General features: G+C 34.4%; 1 protein-coding gene across 4 annotated transcripts in view; it reads left to right on the plus strand.

Moving 5' to 3' along the window:
* The window catches only part of ADGRB3 (adhesion G protein-coupled receptor B3), a 731,624-nt gene that overhangs the window by 441,018 nt on the left and 265,611 nt on the right, over positions 1–24,995 (plus strand). For all 4 annotated transcript variants that reach the window (XM_086707169.1, XM_086707168.1, XM_086707167.1 and 1 more), the window contains one exon: positions 322–365. In XM_086707169.1, the coding sequence (XP_086563295.1) occupies positions 322–365 (44 nt within the window). The remainder of the gene's footprint in view (positions 1–321; positions 366–24,995) is intronic.

Consider the following 24,995-nt stretch of genomic DNA (forward strand, 5'->3'; position numbering starts at 1 on the left):
AAAGGATGAAATAGAAATCATTGAAATATAGACCTTGAGCTATATGAGAGCTTCACTTTCAATTTTCAAAATAACTAAACATAGGTTATGACATTTGTGGTAAATGTATTGTCTTCATGAAGAGAATTTCATAAAATGCATCACCAAGTCTATGAGAAAAAGCATACAAATTTTTTATGCAAGGAAAAAAATAGAGGTGGAATCTTAAGAGTTTCATACTGCAAGATAAGAAACCCACCATTCTGTTTGCATTTCACATAAAACTTACATTTTTGTTGTGTGTATTCATGATACATTTATTCTTTTTCTGCTTATTTTTAGGGTACTTTGAATCCCTATTGTGTATTGTGGGATGACTCAAAAACGTAAGTGACAGATGTTTTCTTATATTACTTTGGATTATATATTCAAAGCACATTAAGTTATTTCAGTTGCCTGCTAGTCAACAGGAAAATGATAAGTTAGTGGGATGTGTGTTACACTCAGAAAACATTTTGCTTTTTGAATCTGCAGGACAAGATGATGAATGTGTTTGTGTGTGATGATGCCATCAGATTATGTCCCAAGATAGGATTGCATTACCTAATATGTAAGACACATTGCTATGCAAATCCCATGAGGATTTTTTAGAAGCTCTAATATTTTAAAGTCGTAGGAGCTCAAATAATATTTCAACATCTTGCCCTAGTACTCCAGCTTAGCATTGCACACTAAAATAGCAATCTCTATGATCATTAGACCACTATATTATTTGCATGACCTTGAATCTATTATCAGAGTAATGTAATATTTATATGGCCCTTCCAGATTATTTTATTATAAAAACATTGAGTGACATTTAATTGTCTTATTCACCTATTTAATGAATTCATGAAGACAAGAGAAAACAATTGTAATAAATGAGGATTAATAATTCTTCAATGATTCCTTTCTGTAAGTAATTGCAATATATCTGGTCAAAATCATCTTAATCTCATCAGTGATTCTGTAAGATTTTAAGGAAGGACTCAAAGAGCAGAAATGTCCTGATTAAGTTTTAATTAGACTCTTAACGTTTTAAATATTTATGTACATTTATTTCCAGATTATACAATGTTTTGTTCTGTTTTGTTTTGTTTTTTGTTTTGTTTTGTTTTGTTTTTTGTTTTGTTTTGCATGAAAGGGAGATAAATATCAATTAATCCCATAGAGCTAATAGCTCTATGTTGATGCTGTTAGTTAGGGCACCACATTGTTGAGTACTAGGTATTCTAAGATTTTTCCCGGTGTTCTTCACCCCATATCTGATCTACATCTGAGGTTTTATTATGTTACTTGCCTCTCACAAGTTATTGGAGGGTCTAGGAGAAGGGCATGATTAGAATTTCTAGATAAAGAGCAAACCTACTGGAAATGTGGTTATTTTTAGGGAATGGATGCAATTTAAATTACAGTATTTATGTGGAAAATTAATAAGTGACATTGGGCATATTATTTGCTATAGATTCTGATATTCTAGGGATCCTCTTCTCGCAAGAACCCTAGTGCCATAAAAAGAACCCAACTTGCCCTGGTGATAACATCAGGTGGATATCCTCACTGATGTCATAATTTTTTTCTTTTTTGAAATCCAATACAGAAGTCCATGGTAGGAAAATTCTTGCAAGATTTGCTCTTTACCAATAACCAGAAAAGACTCTAGTAGTATATTCTAAGGCACTGTTTAGTATGTTGTATAGCCAAAGAAAGAATGAAACACCACAAAAATCTAATCAAATGGTTTCTACTTAAGAAAAATATACCATCTTAAACTCCAGTTTATAGCTACTTGCATATCTTCATGAATAATAACCAACCTGGATTTAGTTTTATTATCTTTTTAGTGGGTAGAACATGCTTCAGTGTCAATCCAAAAAGGGGAAGTGTTAGTTATTCTGAAAGACCTTTGGGACTGTTCAATGAATACTATGAGAAGAAACAGCATTCTCCTATTGTGTGACTCTTTTGGTTTTCTTTCACAGAATGTCTAAGGTTTTAAGTTTAATTTATAAATATATTAGTGTTTGAGGTCAGCATTAGTCTTACGAGTCAATCACACTCTTTCTCCAACATCTGCTAAAACATGACTCTTATCTGTCACACAAAAAAACAAACAAACAAACAAAAACATATTTTAGCCTTACAAAATTCAACTGTTAAGTTGTCCTTGAAGAAAACTATCCAGTCAGAGGTGTGGTTAGCTGCCTTTCAAAGTAGATTATCTGAAGAGATCAGTGCAGTGCATGTTTCTTTGATGTATTTGAAAAGTAATCAAAACTGACAGAACTTCTGTCCCATCACCCTCTTACCAGAGTGTTTTATCATTAAATTGTTTTTCTGGGTGAGTTTTAAACAATGAAGGTTAAGACAACTGTATTTATTTTCTTCACAGCTGATTTATTTTTATCATGTTCATATATATACACAATAGTTTTACCAATGCAATGATTTCAAATCTAAGTATAAGTGCTCTAAGTATAGTTAGTTATGAAGGGATAAGGCTACTACGTTTTATATAGAAATGAGTTGACTTAAATGATTTTTTCAAGATTGCAGTAATGAAGTTGAAATTAGACGTTGTCTTTTGGGGCTCCTGAGTGGCTCAGGTGGTTGAGCATCCAACTTTTGATCATGGCTCAGGTCTTAATCTCAGGGGCTTAAACTCAGGGCTGTGAGTTCAGACCCCATCGTAGGACTCTGTGCTGGGTGTGAAGCCTACTTTAAAAAAAAATTGTCTTTTAATTTTGGTTTATGTTATCAGATTGTCTTACCTTTTTCATTAAGGTATAATTGATATATAACATTATATTTGTCTCAGGTATACGTAATGATTTCATATTTGTTTGTATTACAAAATGATCACCACAAGTCCAGTTAATAACCATAACCACATATAGTTGTATTTTTTTTCCTGTGATGAGAATTTTAATGATTTATTCTCTTAGCAACATTCAAATATGCAACACCATCTATAGTCACCATGCTGTACATTTTATCGCCATGACTTGTTTATTGTATAACTAGAAGTTTCTACCTTTTGACCCCCTTCAGTCATTTTGCCCACCCTTTATCCCCCTCCCCTCTTGCCTTACTTTTAATTTTTTAAATTATTTTTTTTAATTTTTTTAATGTTTATTTATTCTTGAGGGAGAGAGAGACAGAGTGTGAGTGGAGGAGGGGCAGAGAGAGAGGGAGACACAGAATCCAAAGCAGGCTCCAGGCTCTGAGCTGTCAGCACAGAGCCCAACACGGGGCTCGAACTCATGAGCCGTGAGATCATGACCGGAGCTGAAGTCAGATGCCTGACTGAGCCACCCAGGCACCCCTTAAATTAATTTTTAATTGCAAAATTAATGCCTGAGTATCTTTTAGGTATAAAACTTTAAAACATAATTGCTTAAGCAGAAGTCCCAATTAATCACCTTAATCAACTTGGGTGTCTATATCTACCCATCTCCCCAAGGTCACTTCTATTTATATTTTGTTATGTATAATTCCAGGTATCCGCTTATGCTTTGACATATGTATGCAGCCATAGAAATTAATACGATTTTTACATAAATATTATCACACAGTATGTAACACCGGCATCCTCAATTTTTAAATCCACAATACGTTGTGGAAATTTTAAAACTTTACTACATATGTTACACTTCTTGTACATGCTGCATTGTATAAATATATCATAATTGATCTATTATCCCTAATATTGATGGCATTGAGGTGATTTTAAATTTATTTTGTTAAATGAACTGTGCTTCTGTGTATCTCCTTGTACATCCCTTCTTGAAGTTGTTTCTGACCATCCAGTCCAGAGTGTTGCACTGTTCTTCTCTTTATAGCGCCCTATTTTGTATTCATCACAGCATACATTCCTACTTTAGTATTTATTTTTATTTCTCTTTGTCTGTCTCCCTGACTAGAAAGTAAGTGCCATGAAAGAGATACTTTTTCTTATTCACTACTGCATCCTTAATGCCTAGGACATCTGCACGTAGCATATATTCAACAAGTTCTTCAATTGATTAGTTTTGTACAAGAATAAATGTTCAAATATTTCTCAGCTACGGTTTCTCTTTGAGAATTACTTCCATGTATGTTCCATCTTATTAGTGACATACAGCTCTAGCAATTATTAGACCTAATATTGGAAGTTTGAAGGGAGAATACTTCAGCTTGGTACAATACTGAGGTCTGTTATAAACAATCCATTTTATTTCTCATGATAATCTGTTACCCTGATAATCCCAAGCAAAGATATTTTTATTTTAGTCTGATTGGTCACAATAGTTTTAGACAATTTTAAAACATATTTTTATCTTGCTTTGGATAACTAATTAACAGGATGCAGAAAATGTTTCATTATGGATGACCCATGAAATAAATTGAAAGTACTTTCTCACTTCAGAAATAGGCTTTTTTGGTTAGAAGTGTTTCTTTTTAAATGTTTAAATGTTTTCTTTTAATATAGCTTATAAAGCTATACTTAGGGCAATAATTTGCACATCCTTTGGGATACTCTAAATTTGGATTTTGAGTGTTAGATCATGTGTGGTGACTACATTCCCTAGAAAAACCCTAATCCTTTCTTTTAATTAACCTGTGGTCTTTCTCTATGGTTGTTAGTAGCACCATCTGATGCTATCAGGTCTGTCTGTGAAAGATCAAGTTTGTTTTCAGAAAATGTTTCCAGAATGTCAATTGCATAAATTTTAATTATAATTTCTTAACTATTGCTAAGCAGTTTTATCAATCCATTTATAACTTTTATGCCTACTTTGTGATTGAAAACAAATCATGTATATATGACATATATATATGATTTAATTTTTAAGTAATCTCATATATATATATATATATATATATATATATATATATATATATATATATATGATTTTATTTTTAAGCCCCACATGGGGCTTGAACCTATAACCCTGCCATCAAGAGTTGCATGCTTTACTGACTGAGCCAGCCAGGTGCCCCAAAAACAAAAACTTTTAATGGTCTTTCCTACATTTCAAATTGATTTATTACAGTTGGGAGTAGCAGTAGTCACATTTTGATTGAGACTGATACTGGCTTGTTTTATCTCAAAGTTAAGTAATTGAATTGAAGTGATTCCTCTCCTTTGCTTCTATTATCCTTATTTCTTCATACCCAGAATTTTTTCCTCTCTTTTGTCATTTATATTGGAAGTCACCATTTCATCTACCTGGCAATATGATTCCTAAAAAAAAATAAAACGAACACTTTGGCCGCATGCCATCACTCTAGAGGGGTTGCCATCATTTTCTTTGCTCTTCAGGGGACTGACAAATTCATGCCATTATGGAGACATGATGTTATAACTTTAGGGACATACACTTTAAGAAAGATCTGTTAGCTTTGAGATATTCAAAACAATTATGCAGAGCATTACTATAATTGGGTAACCAAACTTTCCCCTCCAAGTGATAACCAGATCATAAAGCTCTTTTATAAGACTCTATTCACACTGCGTTAGACTTGGCAAATTGATATGGAGAGAACTTAGTATTTTCATGATTATTAGAAAGGAGCGAAAAAGAGCAAGGGAGAGATCTTGTTGGAGGCTTAATTTATATAATAGTTAAGAAACAAAACAGAAAAAGAACAGCTATGCAAATCAGTAATATGATTTTATTTTTAAGTAATCTCTACACCCAACATGGGACTCAAACCTACAACCCTGCCATCAAGAGTCTCATGCAAGAGTAATATGATGGTCCTATTGTTTTAGGGGACATATAGAAGTGTCCTTTACACACCTACACTTACCTAACTGAAGTCTTTTCTTGAATAGCAGTGAAAAAAGGAACTCTGTATTTAAAATATTCAGCATACATATAGCCATGATTCCAGTAGATCTGTTTTTAGAATTTCTTAGTAATTCAATTAACCAGACATAGGATTTTAAAACTATTTAACTTCAAGAAATGTTATTAATTTAATTGCATAGATCGGTCTGCTTAAAACTTGTTAGACTGCAAGTACATCATGGTAGTCAATACTTTGGAAATAAATTACATGATTATATTACAAACATATGGTGTTCAGTCTTCCAAATTAACATTATTATGTGTAACTCCTTGTATACCAATATATGTCTTAGGTATCAGTATGTTCATTTTTACTGGATAGTCTCTAAGGTTGTGTTTGCTCTTCTGTAGTGAATGGTAAGAAATAATTATTTCTGATTGGCATTTAGTATAGTTTTATCTCAGTTGGTATATTCAGAGCCCAAATGGACCCAAGGCAGATGCAATTAAGTTAAATTTTTGGTGTTTGTATCTAAGATGTCAAGATTCCATGGAATTTCCCATTATTCATTCAGGCTCAATGATCAATTTTCAAATAGTATAAAACTATGTTATTAGGCTTTATTTCCTTTCATTATACTCACACTAACAGAAATGAGAACATTAGACTTTCACATTATCAAAATACTGGTCCTTGTAAATTAAAATTTACCTAGTCTCCAGTAATTTAAATAGTCATACCCAAATTTATAATAGTTATTTGTTTTCAGTTTTATAACTGATAAAATTTTGCTTTTGTTTGCAAAACAACCATGTTCTTTTAAAAGTACTACAAAAAGCAATTAAAAAACCTAATCATTTGAGAAAATAGCAATACAATAAAGAGTCATTGGTAGGAAACTACATGGAGTTTTCTTTACTTTTTTTTCTTAGACTGTACATTACTTTTTGAAAATTTCTTATATCTGCAATTGTGTATTTCCTTATAAATCCATTATAATTCAGAATGACCTTGTTTCAGCTTACTTCAGAATTTTTTTTCTTTTTCATCCTTTAAAATGTTTTAAATTTTCTTTGGATGTTTTGAATTCCATCACAGATTTTATGGTATTGAATTTAGTTTCCTGAAGGTATAATTTTGGCTTTGTTAGTGGATAAATTATCCCTTTTTAACTTATATAGTCTATATATGTACCTCTAATATTATTACCAACCCATTATGTCCATGAGTGTGGGCAATAAAGTTCAAGAAACATTGCATTATGCCTTCATCAATATTCTGAGAGCTGTTATTGGGAGTAAAATGGAACCACGTGTTTTTTATATCCATGTTTTGATCCTCTAAAGTATGAGTTAGAAAACTAATAGCCTCTAGGCTAGGACAAAGGCAGACTGATATCTGTTTCTGTAAATAAAGTTTTATTGGAACACGTCACCTATTCGTTTACAAATTGTTTGTGGCTGCTTTTATCCTACAACCATTTGTGTTGAATCTTTGTAGCAGAAACCATATGGCCCGCAAATTTTAAAATATTTACTGTCTGGTTCTTTAAAAAATTTGTTAACACCTACCCAAAACAATGTTTTCCAGCATTTTCCATGTCTTGGCATACATAGAAAATAATTTTAAAGCACATAGGGGTAAATGAATTAAAAATCTTTGCAAGCAGAAACAAAGTAGGCTGCCCAAGAGTAGAGAGAATCAATAACTATTAGTTATGAAAAATTCTCAATCATAATTTTTTCAAATATAGACTCACCTATACAATCTGTCTCACCTTCATGCAGAACTCTGAAGAATGTTGTTTCCTATTCACCTGGTATCATGAACTCTCTTCCAGATTTTCTGCTTTTTTTCTTTCCTCTCAGTGATATATTTTGGTTAACCTAACCTTCAATTCAGTATTTCTCTCTTCACTTTTTTTTTCTAACTATTTAATTATTTGTAGAGTTTTTATTTAAGTTGCCTTTTTTTTCATTTCTAGAGTTTTCATTTGAGAATTAAAAAAAAAATCTAGATTGCTTTGTAGAGTTTCATATTTATGCAGGTGTTTTATTTATTTTAACTTAGTAAGCACAATTGTTTTATAATCTATGATTGATAATTCCTATGTTTGAAATTTTTGTGGGTCTGTTTTTGCTCCTTTTTTTCCCTCTGAATTCTCACTCATAGTACCTTGTATCCTAGTGTGCTAGGTTATGTCATGCTTATTGTCCTTAAAATATTATTCGTGAGGATTCTTTGATGCCTAGGATAAAGATATGTTCTTCCAAAGACAATTTGTATTTGCCTCTTCTGACCACCTGGCGATACTACCCCTGCACCAAGAACCCTTAAACTAAATTCAGTCTAGAGGTTACCTGGATTGCCCAGGTGATGTTTTCCCAAACTGCAAATCCACATTAGGGCTGAGGCACTGTCACATTTTTTTTTTTATTTTAGTATTTCTAGCAGTATTCAAATGGGAGAACTACACTGGAAAAAAAAAAAAGCTTATTGCTAAAAATAGGAAATCTAAAGCAACATCTTCTCACACCTGTTATACCTGAACAGCTCACCATTTCTCATAGCATATCTGTTGAGAAGCATTGCTCTACTGTACTTTTTATCTATACCTTTGATAACTCTTATGTTTTCTGCCTTATATTATAGCAATTTGATATTCCTTTTTAGATTTAAATGCCTTGTTAACTGAAGTATGTCACATGTATCTTTGTAATTTCTGCTATGCTTAGCAAAGAAATTTGCAAATAGTTAGAGCTCTGTAAATTCATTAATTCACATAACACATATTTCTTGAGAACCTAGTATTTGTTCTTCTATTCAAAGTACCTGGCACATATATTAGTGAACAGACAAAAATACCTGATTTATGGAATTTAGATGTAGAAGGAGTGCAGGGAGTGTCATAAGAACATAAATATAATAGGTAAATAAATTATATAGTGTATTAAAAAGTAAAAATTCATGGCAGGGTGGTTGATGAAGATAGAATGGAGAATGCCATTTAATTCAGCTGATTTATTTGTATTCCTTTGATTCCTTATCACAAGATAAGATCCCATTCATTTATACAATATTTACTTATCAAGTCCCCAAAATGTGCAAGGTACCAGTCACTTCAGTATCCATCTCCGTTTTCTCATGTTTGACCAAGTGCTTTCCTATGCTACCTAACTGTTACATTTGATGGGAAGTTCTCTTCCCATTATAGTTAGCTTTCCTGAAGCGTTTCATCCTCCATATTCATCTATATTCTGACTGTGGTCTAAATATCTGTCTGTCTGGCCCCACAGTAGTTACTATGTCAACTATCCAATTAAATTGTATAATGCCTGAGAAATGGTAGACATAAACTACGAAAGTTAAATATTTTCTGAAACTGAAACAGCTAAAACTTCTAGCCTAAAGATGTTCATATTATATAAAAAGAAAAGGGGTTTTAAATCAAAAAGCCATGTCTGTTGATTAAAAAGAAAAAAAAAAACCTAAAGGGGCAGTCTATTCATTAATATTAATTTTCTACATGGTATTAGAATTCAGAAATGAAAACTTCTTGACCTTATTCGTAGATATTTCTAAATCTAAAATTTTACCAATGATATTTAAGCTTCCAATTTTTAAATTTTTTAATGTTTATTTACTTTTGAGATAGAGACAGAGTGTGAGCAGGGGAGGAGCAGAGAGAGAGGGAGACACAGAATCTGAAGCAGGCCCCAGGCTCTGAGCTAGCAGCACAGAGCCTGATGTGGGGCTTGAACCCACAAACTGCGAGGTCATGACTTGAGCCGAAGTTGGACGCTCAACCAGTGAGCCACCCAGGCACCCCAAGCTTCCAATTTTGTATAGATAATTATTTACAAGGTGAATAATAATCTGGAAAGTCCACAGTTTTTGAAAGGATAATATTGTTCAATATTTCTCTTCATAGTTCAATGAAAATACTACAAGAACTAAGAGCTTTCAGTTTGTCAGTAAGGTTGTCTGCTTCTTTAAGGATATGAAACTGAAAATTAGCTTCAACTTTTTAATCAGTAATACAGAAAGAAAATGTGATAATAAAAGTAATTCCAACATATCCAATTACTCTAAAATCTATATATCTTAAAGTCAAAATGGGCATAATATTGCATGTGATGGGCATAAAGATCAACAGAAAAAAACAGCTCTAACAAACTTGGCCTAGTGACTAAAACATGGCAGATGTTTTACAAATATCTTCCCCTGCCTGAATAATGGCCTTATGTATCTGGAAAAGTAATTTATTGTGTATTAAAATATTTTAATACATATAAATGTATTATTCTTTGTGACAGTAAAATATCATCATAGATTAATTAGCACTAATTTTTCCATCTAAACACATTAAATAATGGTGCTTCCTGCTATCAATGGTATCTTAAAATCTGTGATGCACAGGTACTGTTATCCTGGATATTTGGCATTCTTTAATTCTCAAAGAAAATTTGGTGGAAAAGTAATTTTTTAAGGTTTAAAATACCTGGAGAAGGATTATTAGTATGCAAAGAAAAAAAAATAACCTGGACAAAGAATGGCCAAAAGATGCTGACCAAGAGACTCCTACGTGCCACAGGAAGCTCTCATCAGGATTTATGCACAATCTACACCTTGCCCCACAGACCCTTCTTCTACCCCCTCATCCTCTAAAGGCATTGAGGTTAGTTTTCAAAAAACTAAATGTTTTAAAAATCAATAAAATCAAAACTGGGAATTCATCCAACATTTCTCACCATATTTATACTGTTCTTAGGGGCCCTGGGATGATCCAAGAGACCTTTTTGCCAGGATTTTTTAAATTATATTGTTAAAATATTAATGGGTATAGTATTAATAGGAGCAACCTGGAGCTGACTGGTAAGGATATGCCCTTGTTGCACCTCTCTTAATTTGCTAATGTCTGTAGTTCTATTTCAGAAAAGCTCCAGGTTTGAATTGCTGAAGATACATATTAGATAATTTTAGAACTATACTTTTTCAGTTCTTTGAATGACTCAGGCTAAAAACTTCCTCTACTTATATATACTATAAACAACAGACTGGAAAATTTCCTTAATATGTAATTGGCTATTTCATCCTCTTATTTTATGCCTCAGAACTGTCCACTCATACCATAGTTAATAACTATTTTACAGCTTTGGCATTAGAAACATTCAGTAATTAAAGGTAGCAAATGTTGGCTCTCCTTAGACACTGTTAACCAAGCAATTCACTCTATATTTGTAAATATCTCTTAAACCCTTAATAATATTATTTTACATATTATTTAAAATATAGATTTCAATGAGCATTAGTAAACTTGAGGACAATGTGAAAAACTTATTTTAAGGTTTAGTAATAAATACATAGGCTATAGATTTAACTGTGGAGGCCATTGAGGAAAAGCAATAGGATAAAAATAGATATAGTAGTAGTAGTAATGATTCTGATTAAAAAAATTAAACCTACTCTTTAATCATTGTATTAGTTTGATATAATGGATATATACCATTTTACTTGAGAAGTATAAATCAAGTAGCAACTATAACAACCATATCTTACAAATTATATTTGGAGTCAAACTGAGTTCTTATTGCAGATGATGTTATTTTGCAAAGATTGAAAACAAGTCATTTTAAAATACGTATAAATGTGGTTTATAAAGAAGTAAGTTGGAAATCTGCACTTAAAAAGATCAATATCTTCAGTATAAAACTAAAGCACTATATTGCCAATACATACCATACAAAAAATTGTCTAGCTATTCTCTCTGCTTTCTACAAGCAGCACTTTTAGTATGCACCGGTATGATTATGTGACTGCTTTTCTAATGCTATTTTAGAACTGGGCTTTGGTAAGCGTTGGGCAAGTTTATTTGCCCTGAATTTTTGCCAGCATCATAAGCTGATGGAGAGGGGGAAGAGGGAAATGGGAGTAGCACTGAAGACACTCTTCCAATAGAGCCTATTTGAAATCAATGATTTGTAATCATCCCAAGTATCAGTGGCAGCTACCCAGGAACGGGCTATGTGTGGATGTCTATGTGCTTGAAATATACACTCAACTAAATAAATTCTGAAATGTTATTAACCCAGAAGATCCCTCCCCAGCCCAAAAGGACTGCTTGGGTCTGCAAGGAGTACTTTCCACACAACCCCAGCTATTGTATTAGAAACGTAATTGTAACAATGTGCCACTGCATCTCAGAACTCAGTCCGACAAAAGTACTGCTCACAAGTCTGCAACCACTCAGCTTCTTTTTGGAATCATACACATATATGGATCCTTTACAGCTTATAACCTAAGCCTAGACTAAAACTGAAGCCAGAGAGCAGACCTAGACCCCATCTGTATCTGCTACATACAAAGGGGATCTGATTTATTTTCTTTAATTTTTGTCACCTTCAAGTCTCAGGACAAGATAGCTGAGACTTAGAAGATAGAAAGTGTAACATCCCTGTCCCAAACTCACTGCCCTCCACCTCTCCTACATTAGAAGCATGTGGAAGATGGGGCATCTGGTTATCCAAACAGCTTTGCATATTGAACTGATGCTGGGAAATCAAAAGAAATTATGCAAAAGGTATAGATAGAGAAAACTGGAAAATAACCTAGAGACACTAGCCTGTGCTGCAGCTAAAAGAAATACAACACCTTTGTTTGGAATGACCTCAGGCCATCCATGAGTCTATGTCACAGATGAGCAGCAATCCTTTGAATAATCACTGGAACTAAAAGACATGTATGCCTCAGCTCAATGTAGGTCCTATGTTGATAGGTTTTCTCAGCCTGATCTGAGTATAGATCACAAGTGGCTGAAATGTAAGATCCCCTTCAAAAAATAAGGACAGGAAAGTATATCTTCTGCAGTTTCAGGCAAAACTTAATAGATTGTGTTGGATGTCACTGGTTTTCTCAGGGAGGCTCTCCTCATCCTTGGATTTCTGTGAATCCCTTTGCTGTCTGACTCCATTTCTGCTTTCCCAGCACCTAGCACAGTTCCTGGAACAGTGTAGGTATTTAAGAAATACTTACTGAATTAAAATTGAAAGCAGTGTTCTATTTTACAGTAAATTTATACAGGCCCTTGTTTATATAGATACATCACACAAAAATAGTAAGTTTTGTGGACATATATAAAAAATAAATTACTATTTCAGAGTTAATAGGTCATTTAGTGCAATGTAAACCATACAGCAATCTTAGGTGTTCCTGAAAGTTAAAATGTTCTTGTTCTTTTTCCCTTCAAGAGAAAAGTAAGTTCTTTTTGCCACAGAAAATATAAAATGATTCAGTGTTCATGGGAGGAATTCATAATTCAGGCTCTTATTTTCACACTGCCTTTCAAAACACCTACGCCACCCAGAATAATAATGTGCTAAGCTGCATTGGCTGCAGAGTATTTTAATAAAAGAAGGAAATTATTTTCATAATTACTGATAAGTTCTTAATTTGTTCTGCTAAAAGGTAAATCAACCACTGTTGGTGAAAGAAGCAATTCTTGTATGTTGATATTACAGGTTTAGAAAAGGAGGCTTACAGTTGTCTTGAAATGCTAAGGAGTGATAATTTCATTTTGAGGAGATAAAGGGTTAATTAGTGGAAATTCTTTGAAGTACTGAAGAGCAAGTATTGTATTGCTTTCTGATATTTAAAGCTCTCAGTAAAGTCATTTACATGGTTCTGCTATTATTGAAAGTAGACAATAGTATTTTTTTATTAAATAGTGTTGTAGGATGTCAGCGGGACAGGAATCAGTTCAAACTGTAATTAAACTTGTCAAAAACTATTAACACAAGATATTTATTGAGACTTACTCTGAACATAGGTATAATCATTAACTTTATAAAGGTGTACTTTTTTTTCTGATATATGTCAATTAGATAGTCAATAATTATATATTAAAGGCGTATGTGTTGAATGAATGAACAAATAAGTGAACATTTACATCATTTCTTCTTCAGAGCTATTCTCCCCCTTGTAGTATACCTGGAATCATGAGGAACTCTTCTGAGCCTCTATTGTTAGGGTTAAGCAAATTAACGATTTACTGACACCTCATTTATGCAGCATTATTAGAGAGTGAGTGTTCCTGGTAAAGGAATTTACAGTTAAGTGAGGAACCAGTTTCCAATCCTACTCATTTAATCAAAATCCTCCTTAGATGTACTGTACCTCCTACATCTGCCTCACGGCTATGGTCCAGGCTGAGATAGTGTTGCTGCCCTAGTGACTCTCTCTCCCCCAAGCGGTAGCATCTCTCAACCTTGGCACTATACAATGTTTAGCAGCATCACTGGCCTCCACCCACTAGTCACCAATGGCACTCTACTCCCCCTTAGCTGTGGTGAGTAAAAATGTCTCCAGATATTGCCATATGTCCCCAAGGATGAGGAGGGCAAAATCATTCCTGGCTAAGAACCACTAATACAGAGCTACTTACCAAAAAATGCAGATTTTCACTCCAATTTCAATCTACCGAATCACAAACTCTGGGGTCTATGGAAGAACACTGTTTTTTAGCAGATTAAACTTCCTAAGTGGGTCTAACAGACAGTAAGTTTGAGAACCATTATTCAAGTGCTCTCACTACATTTCATTTTCTAGACTTCTGTTACCTAGGTGCAAAGCCAAATACCCAAATTGAGTCTATCGACTTTATTCTACATATACTTCTGAACCCTTGTTAGATCTCTCCTCCAGGTAAGTTTATGGACTATGAAATCATGAATATCCTCAGTACTTCTGGGTTCTTGGCTTTGTTGGGCCTGTTAGGAATCCTTGTCACCATGAAATTTGACTGTAATGTGTCCTATACTTATCAAAGTGACAGGGGATATCCTGGACAAACTATTCTTTGGCCAGAAGTATACTGCAACCATGTCTTCCAATACTTATGAATTTCTTAGACTAATCAAATAAAATGGTAACCATGGTGGATGGGGCATAACATTCATTCAGTCATTCATTCATTCATTCACTACATGATTCAGTTATTTATTTCATACATTCATGCATTCATTTGTTCAGGAACTATTCATCGGGTACCTACCACATGTCAAGTACTTACTAAGTACTGGAGGATACAAATAGTGAGCAAGACTGGCAGTCTTTAGGGGAAAATGTTAGAGATGTAACCACAAAGTCAAATAAAGCCTGACAACCACTTGAGGATTAAAACCGCGCTGTTCATTAGCAGAGGGCTATAACTAAGCTAGCTAGGGGAGGTTAATTAGCAACTTATCTATGCAGCAAAAGAAATAGTACCCTAATTTTCCGGAAAAGATAATTTAGTACCTAATGTTTGGTTTGGTCACAATTAATACCGTAGGGGAAATTAGCTTAACAGTACTATAAACATGTTTCATATATTCTTATATACTAGGGAGAAGAAATTTTTACAAAATTTAATTAAGTTAACATAATAGTTTAATTTTAGACATAAAAGGATGTTAAAAAATAGCCTTTCAGGGGCATCTGGGTGGCTCAGTCCATTAAGCATCTGACTTAGTGAAGGTCATGATCTCACAGTTCATGGGTTCAAGCCCCACATCAGGCTCTGTGCTGACAGCTCAGAGCCTGGAGCCTGGTTCGAATTATGTGTCTCCGGCTCTCTCTGTCCCTCCCCAGCTCACTCTCTGTCTCTCTCTCAAAATAAATAAACATTAAAAAATATTAAAAAATTTTTAATTGCCTTTCATATCTTCCATTAATTTTAAATAAGAAATCATTGTGTTAAAAGTTTAGAGTATTTTTGGAGATTTTTGGACAGGTCTAGAAAAATGTGAAAAAGAAATAACTTTTACTCATGGTTAAGTTTCTGTCTGGAGCCAATTGCCCTCTAAGCAGACTGTGGGCATGGCCCAGGATTCCTCTTTGTCTAGCTTCTCTCAGGACTTCAAAGTACTAGCAGTTACACCCTCTCCTCCTGTTTCTTTATTTTTGCCCTCCCCACAGGCTTTTTCTCCTTGGCTGGTAAGATCCTCGAGTCCCATTCACCTTAAAAATGAATTCCTATATAAATTCTGTAACTATCCTTACAGACTTGAGTTTTATGTCCTATTCTGTCTTTTGTCAAGATTGATGACTTGTCTTAATGAGCTCCAGAAACATCCAGCACCTTTTTATTGGTTCCGATGTTTATTCTGGAAAGAAAGAGAAACATTAGAGCTGACCCCATATCTTATATGCTTCTTGAATGGTTTATTTGAAGTAACATTTCTAATGAACTTCTCATGGGGTTGCTTCTTTTACCAACTAGATTATAAATGCCTGAGGGGTAGAGTGTCAATTTTATTTACCTCTGCATCCACCTCTAACCCCACGCCAAACTCATATACATTTTTGTTCACAGTAAATGATCAAAAAATACCTTGGAAATTTGATTTGTTGATGATGCTGATAACCAACATGTATGAAATAAGTTTGGTGTGCAAGTCACTGTTTTGGGCACTGAGAAGCTACAAATTAATAAACACAGACCCATCCCTCGAGAACTTACAATCGGTAAAAACAGAGAAGTGAACATGTGGGTACAGTTGATAAGCAAATGAGTGCATATAAAACAGAACCTGTTGGACTAGGGGATCCAGGGATGATCTCTCAGATGAAATGGTGCCTGGGTTGATTCCTGAAGGTATTAGCCCATTAAATAGACAGGGGAATGTTGGTAGGGGATTGGGGATCAGGGGAAAGAAGTTTCCAAAACAGAGTAAGCAGTGTGTCATGACAGTAGGAAGGTGTTAGAGTGACTACTTTGCTGAGAACTGCTTGTACCCTAAGCTCAGGTTGGGCACCCCAGGAATGAAAGGTAGTCAGGGCCAGAGAGGGAAGAGCTATGTTTGCCTTGCTAGGGAATTTGGACTTTTCTTAAAAGATATGGAAAGCCACAAAAATTGTTTAAACCAGAGAAATGTACAAGGAAACACATTTTTAAATAATTTAGATAGTAATGGAGAAAAGACACTGAACGAGAGGGGTTCCGACTGCAGGCAGGAGGCTTCTCCAGAGGCTTCTACAGGAATCTAGGTCAGTGAGTCAGCAGTTTGGACAGTGGAAATGGGATGAAGAGATGTGGACAGATTTGTGAGGTGTCTATGAGCTAAAACCAACAGAGTTTGGCCAGTTGGTCAACTTGATGTAGGGCAGAGAGAGGAAGAAGTGTCAAGAATGACTCACAGGTAGGCCCAGGCAGAGGGTCTATGCAATGCCCTTTGTGGACTCTTCCTCTATTTTGGAAGGAAATTTTGATGATTCTCTCATGCTCTGACCTAATAATTGTTGAAATGATTAAAGATGGTAATTCTTCTTCTCAATACTATCCATTTATTAGTTGTTACTGCTTACTAACAAAGGTGCTGGTAGTGATGTTTATTAAGCCAAACTACTTTGTGATTGAGCACAAACAGTAGACTGATTAATATTTAGCATTTGGATACATACATCCAAATTAAATTGGCACCCAGAGAGCAAAGATTGAATTATTCAGATGATATTGAAATTTATATGTCATTCTGGGTTTGTTAACTGTGGTTATCAGATGTTTGCTCTCATTATTCCATCAAATACACTTTCTTTCTCATGTATCATTCAAATATTCACAGTTGATTATCTGTATAGAACACAAAATTAAAGTTTTTAAATTGATTGGTTTATATAAAATAAAAAATCTAAATCTCTAACCAGATATTGTGGCTTCAGGGCCATATTTGGATACCTTCCCATTAGCTGAGTAACCAGCAATGCCTAGATCGATCCTATCTAACGTGAAAAACTTATTTGGAGCATTTTAAGATGCAAGTCTCAGCACACTTTTAAGAGGGCTTAAAATAATGCAGATCACAAGCTACCTCTGACTGAAGCAACATGAAGAAAACCAAAGCTGTGGACCTATTAGAAGGCATCAGTGTGCCCTTTGTGTTTAAAGACTTTGTTAAGCGCCGGCATGCTTCATAACTCACTCCCTCTTGGGTGTGATTCCTTTGTTCTAAATAGCTCAAGTCAGAATTAATAAACCCAGTATGTTTGAATGGCCTTATGATTTTCTGAAGGCTCCTTTTTTCACATATGGCACCTACTATGTCAGCAGGCTGTTCTAACATTCAAGAAGAATCTGGATTAAATAACAATAAGTAGAAGAGCCGTCGATTTACTGGATTGGTTTTGCAATTCCTAATTGTTTTAAAATAGCAATAAAGGGGCACCTGGGTAGCTCAGTCAATTAAGTGTCTGACTCTGCCTCATGTCATGATCTCACAGTTTATGGGTTTGAGCCCCACATCGCCCTCTGTGCTGACAGCTCGGAGCCTGGAGCCTACTTCGGATTCTGTGTCTCCCTCTCTCTCTCTGCCCCACTCTTGCTTGTGTTCTCTCTCTCTCTCTCTCAAAAATAAATAAATACACATTTTAAAAATTAAAAATAAATTAAAAAATAAACTAGCAATAAGAATGTGAAAATTTGATCATGGGAGGCTTTCAACGGAGAAGAGTTAAGGATTTTGTCAAGGAGCCTGCCCAGGTGGACAGGACCTCAGGAAGCATGGTTGACAGCAGCTTATACATTGAGAAGGGATAGTAAATTTGTTCAAAGACACATGAAAACCAACATAATTAGTGAAATAATGGTAATTAGGATAGTAAGGCAAGGAAGACTGGTTAGTGAATAATTTTAAAGCCCAGGCTAAGAAAATTGGGTTTAGCGTAAGATTTTTCAGTTTGCCTACGTGTTTTAATAGCTTGGTCTGTCTGGAAGAAGTGCAGTGCTTTGGGATTTTTTTTTTTTTTTTACTTTTTAGTCTATGAGTTCTGGACATATGAAAGACATTTATTTACATCACAAAGCAATCACGAAGTGGTTCCCGGAACTAGGCAAACTGAGACTCTTGCTGCAATTTATTGTTTCAATATCACAGAATGGTATCTCAAACACACACACACACACACACACACACACACACACACACACACACACGGGCTTGTCTGTAGTGTTATATTGCATATTGTTTTTTTTTTTTCTTTTATATGTCCTATGTCACACTAGTTTTGATTATTTCTTTGTTAATATTGCATACACACAGGATAGATATAAATAATGAACATTATCTAATATAAAGATCAGGGCACCTAGAACATCTGTAAAGACTAAACAACACAAACTAAAATCAGCATTGTATTCATTGTTCTCTCTCAGATTTTTCTGTGACTCACATTGCATTTTTTAGTGGAGCTTTCCATTTCTTTCTAAAACATTTTAAATATCCAGTTGAAGTGTTTCTAACATGACAAAGTCCAGAAGTCCCTTTAGGACATAAATGAATATTTTAAGTTTCCAAATTTTTCACTACGAGCTGTTACAGTCAAAAGTTTAGGGGCGCCTGGGTGGCGCAGGCGGTTAAACATCCGACTTCAGCCAGGTCACGATCTCGCGGTCCCTGAGTTCGAGCCCCGCGTCAGGCTCTGGGCTGATGGCTCGGAGCCTGGAGCCTGCTTCCGATTCTGTGTCTCCCTCTCTCTCTGCCCCTCCCCCGTTCATGCTCTGTCTCTCTCTGTCCCAAAAATAAATAAATGTTGAAAAAAAATTAAAAAAAAAAAGTTTAAAATTCACTTTACCATTTTTATGTGATGATGCCTTACATCAGGATGTAAAACCAACCCAAGTCTCAAAGCTATGACAGCTTGCTTCAATTAAAGACAATTGTATTTTGCTCAAGAAAGAGGATTTCTTCCCTTTTCTTTTCCATCATCTGTTAAATGCATCATTTATTATATGCATCTGTTATGCACATCCAGATTTTCCCTGAAAGTAAGGGAAGTATTAGCAATTATGTTAATTGTTTGATGCTGCTAAATAAAATACTTATAAATAAAAAAACCCTCTGAATATTAGCTCTCGCACTGCCTTATTTTAAAAAATACATAAGCTGTTAGCTTTTCAAACTTAAAATCTGATATTTTTCTAAACCCAAGCCATATAATTTTGCTTTGGCTTAACTTTGTTCTTAACTTTCTTCTTTCTAAAAATCAGCTTAGGTCATTTCTGTGCATGACCCCACACTCAGCGGCTACCAGGTTTTAAAAGTCATTGGCACACCCTGCTCAAATACATTAAATCTCAGCTTCACCATGAAGCCAGCAATATCTTTCTGACCTCCATAAGTGCCTCATTTAATCTCAGGGAACAGTTCAAGCACACAGAGGTTTTCTTCTCCTGTGTTTTAACCACGCTACACAGTACATTTCAAATGGAATGTTTAGTGAATCTCAAGGTCTCTCAGGAATCCAAATGGAATTTGCATTGAATCTGAAAGAAAGTGAAATCACATTCTCTCTGTGAGTTAGCTATTTGAATTCCTGCTGTATATAAATATTAGAAGCTGACCCAGGTGTCCCCTAATGTTAGAGTTAAAGAGGACACTAAGAAAGCGATTTCACTTTAAAAGCTATAACTGGCAATGAGAGTTAAACATTACATTCTGTTTCATTTTATCTTTGGGAATGTTTAATAATTTTTAAAGATAGGTCATGTTGATGCCACTTACTACATTATGAGATTAGAGTATCTGTGATTCAGCTTAAGCTATATACGATGATGACCAGCTTAATAATACAAATGAATCTGTGGATTTAAACATTCCAAATGAGAGGCGCCTGGGTGGCTCAGTTGGTTAAGTGTCTGACTTTGGTTCAGGTCATGATCTCACCATTCGTGAGTTCCAGCCCCTCATCGGGCCCTGTGCTGAAAGCTCAGAGCCTGGAGCCTGCTTAGAATTCTGTCTCCCTCTCTCTGCTCCTCCCCTGCTCATGCTCTCTCTCTCTCTCCTTCACAAATAAATAAAAACATTTAAAAAAAATTAAACATTCCAAATGAATGACAATATTTACTAAATGAACAACTTTAAGCTAGATGACTTCACTTAAAGAAAGTACTTTTTAAAAATAATTACTAGATCATGGATGAATTAATTAAACTTTTGCTGACACTACATTGTATTTTGGGGGATCTCAAACTGTTAAATGAGAAACATTTCCTGCATCAATGTAGTATACCTGACCAATCACATCTGTGGGCTGAAGATAATTTTTCTCAATAGATTTGACTTTTTCTCTACATTAGCAAGAACAACTCTAAGTTCCAAAGCCATCTCTAACATCACCACATGCTTTTCTTCAGGCTTCATATTGGAGCCGTTTCATTGCAAAATGATGATTTTTTTATATATACTGTAGGCTGCTGCAGATGTTGGAAAAATCTAGATATACCAAGCACTTTGGAGATTCCCTAAAATTATTTTAATATTCAAATATATTCACCATAGCTAAAAAATAATAGTCTTTCCTCAAAATACCCTAGGAAATAGATAAAATTTTTTAATTTTTATGAGTTATTTTAAATGAAATAGTTGCCATAATCCGTATAAAAAAGGTAAAAGTATAATTATTTTAGCTTTAAAACCAGATATTCTGTGGCCTCATTTATACAGTTGGATTTAGATCATTTAGGTAAATGGGTTATTTTCTTGAGTTACCCAGTGACTAATTTCTATCTTAAGTAAACTGCCCCAACTTTATCAGTTATTTATCTTACTTCACATGCACACACACACACACAAACACACACACTCACATAAAACTTTCAAGTAGGAGCAAAGACTACGTGGGTTTTGCTACTTTGAGTACAAGCATCACAGCTAAAACCAACCTCCTAATGCAAGTATTATTAATTTTGGTCTCCATGAGGACAGCAAAAGAAGTTTTTGAGAATGAATGAAGCCATACTAGGAGATATATACACATAATTACTATGTATTAACTTGGGATATTATGGGCTACCAACAAATGGTTATCAACTTCTTATTTTACTAGAAAAAATCCAAATAAAATGGTACAATAGCATCATAAGGACATTACCGAAAAGACACTTTCACATAGTAACTTTTAAGAATGTAATTAAAAATTATAAAGTACATTTACTTATGATGAAAAGTCACTAAGTTGTGTTTATTTTTCTCATTATACTTCATCTCAGTGAAAACTTCATCAGTGCCAATGCTCTAAGAACTAGTGTTTGGAAATCTTTTAATTAACTTAAATATCTACATCTATAAAAATATGGTGTGTGCAGCTTTGATATCAATATCAGGTTCCTGCAAGTGGTTCACAACTGAGGGTGACTTTGCATCTCAGAGGACATCCAGCATTTTCTGCAGATATTTTTGGTTGTCACGACAGAGCTGTGGGTGCCACTGGCCTCTGGTGGGTAGAGGACAGGAATGCTACTAAACAACGTACAATTCACAGGACAGTCCTCCACAACAAGAATTATCCAGTCTAAAACGTCAGTAGTGACGAGATTGTGAACCCTTTTTAAAGTTTAACCCCTTTAAGGAACTGGTGAAACCATGTAGTCAAATTGCCTAAGAGTAAAGTTTCTCTTCTGATTGAGCCTAACTTCCTCTGCTTTCAGAGTCTATTAAAACCTATGCCTGGTGCTGATTTCCTTACATATGGCAATTTTGTATTATAAGGACTCCTACCATGCTATTATTAGCAGAAAGTCCCTCTTTTTTGCTTATGAATTAGTGCAGAGTTCCTTTTAAATAAAACTTTCATTCATAGTATCCTAGGGAGCATAATATCCTATTGCTTCTTTCCAATATGTTCCACAAAAGGATGGCCTTCCTATGTGATACTTGTTACTTCTAGGTCTTTATTCATTAATTCTACCCAAAATATATACACCCTGCATACATTTGTGTTTACCAAATGGGAGTCTGAGGTGAAAATTCATTGCCTTCATTCCTGCGAGGCAGAAATGTGGCCTCCATCACCAGTACAATGCAATTCTGTACATGGGTGACATGGTCCCAAAGCTGATTCTGCTTAACCATTCCTTGCCTGGTATCACATAAGCTGAACTAAGCAAATCAGGCTTAATGAGATCACTTGTAGGGATTTACATGTGGAAAATGCAATATTTTTAACTTGTTTTCTTATGGAAATATTTGTGACTTTTGCATAAATATCCATAAATATCCACAAGGTAGGAAACAGTGGAGTAATTCCAAATGTAGAAAATACTCTTAAAGTCAATTTTGTAAGCCTTATTATTAGATGTAGACATAGCAGTCATTTCCACCTGAGCAAATTAAGTAATTGTATTTCCCATGAAAAACAACTACTCGTCTCCCTCCAGATATTATTTTCACTTTTATTAAAGATGCCCATTTGCAGAGAAATATGTGTAAATGTGTTTGCCTCTGTTGGGGTGCAGAGTTCCCCATAAATCATTCTGTGTACGTCTATAATTGTTAAATATATCTCAGATATTAACTTTTAATCTTCCTTACTTCTTGGTTTCAATTGCTTTTGTCCTTTATATTCTGTGAAACACACATATTATTCACGATTTACCTGGAGGATTGTAACTGGATGCAGAACAACTAAAAAATAAAAACCAAAAAAACATTTGTTCCAATCCATAAATGTTCACTGAGAATATAGTGTCTTCAAAATAACACCCAAAAAGTTATTTATGCGCTGAGGCGCGGATAACTATCTTCAACAAACACTGTGTATTTTATGCTTCTGTTTATTCTGTTGTACAATTGAGAGGTACATCCAATTTAGTGCAGTGTATACCGGGTTCTTTATACCCAGAGCAATAACCAGAGAGACAGTGGTATTCACAGCTATGAATTTCAGCATCTAGCATAAAAGATGAAAACCGCATGCTTCTCTAGACTTATTTTTTTCTTAGATCCCTAATAAAAGTTGCTTTTGTTTTCGGAGATAGAAAGAATGAAAGGTAAAATCTAAATTCCCCATTTTTTAATTAGTAACCAAGAAGTACTTACTCAAATAGAACAGTTGACTTTCTCCTGTATTAAATGCTTGAGACTGTATACACCAATGGGAACATAGCAGACCTATCTTCAGTCATTTACTGGCTTCTAATTTCAAATAAGGTAAGGCCCTGATACTGTTCCAGTTGCTAGAACTTCTTCAAAAGATACCTTAAAAATCTGTATAATAATTACAGAAAGATAATAACTGTTAAATGTTTGGCCTTTAAAGGCCTTTAACTTCAAGTTCCTTCCTAGAAAAAGTATAGATTTAATGAAAGCAAGAAAAGAAAAAAAAAAAAGGAAAAAGGGAAGAAAGGAAGGAGGCATTGTGGAGACCACTGATAAATGCTGTTACGATTCAGGAAACAGGGGACAGAGCATTTCCTAAATTTCAAAATAAGTTTTCATTTCCTATATTGTGTCCAGATTAAGGGCAGCTTGGATCTGAAACCACTTTTTAGTGGTTTCCATGATGTCTAACTCCCCTCAAGGAAGCTAAAAATGCTTGCAGTGAAAAACTGCTTAAATTAATAGTTTGGTTCACTGTGGGGTAATGCATATGGCATGTATTGGATTGTTGCCCTTTAAAGCTGTGTATTACATGGATTTTTGCCTAAAATTTTTCTTGAAACAATTTTATCTCTTTGTTCTGACTTCGAAGGATTTGGTGAGAACTGAAGATCTTTAGGGCTATAAATGTGAATGTCAGATACAGGCAGTATCATGTATATGCACCACAGAGCAGTGGGAAGAAGAAAATATAGGACTGAGTTGACTAGGCCCTGAATTATTTGGTTTTCATTTGCCATTTATATCTTTCTTATAAAAGTGGACTGTAAAAGAAATAGATTTTAACTTGTATTTACCATACTATACAGAAAAAATTTATATGACACTTCCTATGTGCAGGGTACAAATAAATATATAAACACACTGAATCTCAAAAAACCCTATAAGACAGTATCATACCCATTTTACACAATAGAAAATTAAGTGCAAAGAAGTAAAAAAAAACTTGTCCAATATCACTAAGCTATTGAGGGTACAATGGGATTTGAACCTAGACAGACTACTACAGCCTGAATACTCTATTGCCTCCTAATATAGTATATTAAGAATCTGTATTTTTAAAATATTTAAATACAAAATTTGCATAATCAGTCAGTTTGAAGCCTTCACATTAGAATGATTTTAATTTGCTATGGTGAACTAGGTAAAGTGATACCAAATAACAGAGAAAAATGAAATTTTTATCGAGGGTTAAATAAGTCAGTATGGTGAGAATAAGCCTGCAAAGATATTTCAAATATATGTATTTTTGTTCATGTTTAATGTTTTTAATGTGCATATGAAACTCCT

Source organism: Puma concolor, chromosome B2 (genome assembly GCF_028749965.1).
Source record: "Puma concolor isolate L17-30 chromosome B2, mPumCon1.1.hap2, whole genome shotgun sequence".
Classification (NCBI taxonomy): domain Eukaryota; kingdom Metazoa; phylum Chordata; class Mammalia; order Carnivora; family Felidae; genus Puma; species Puma concolor.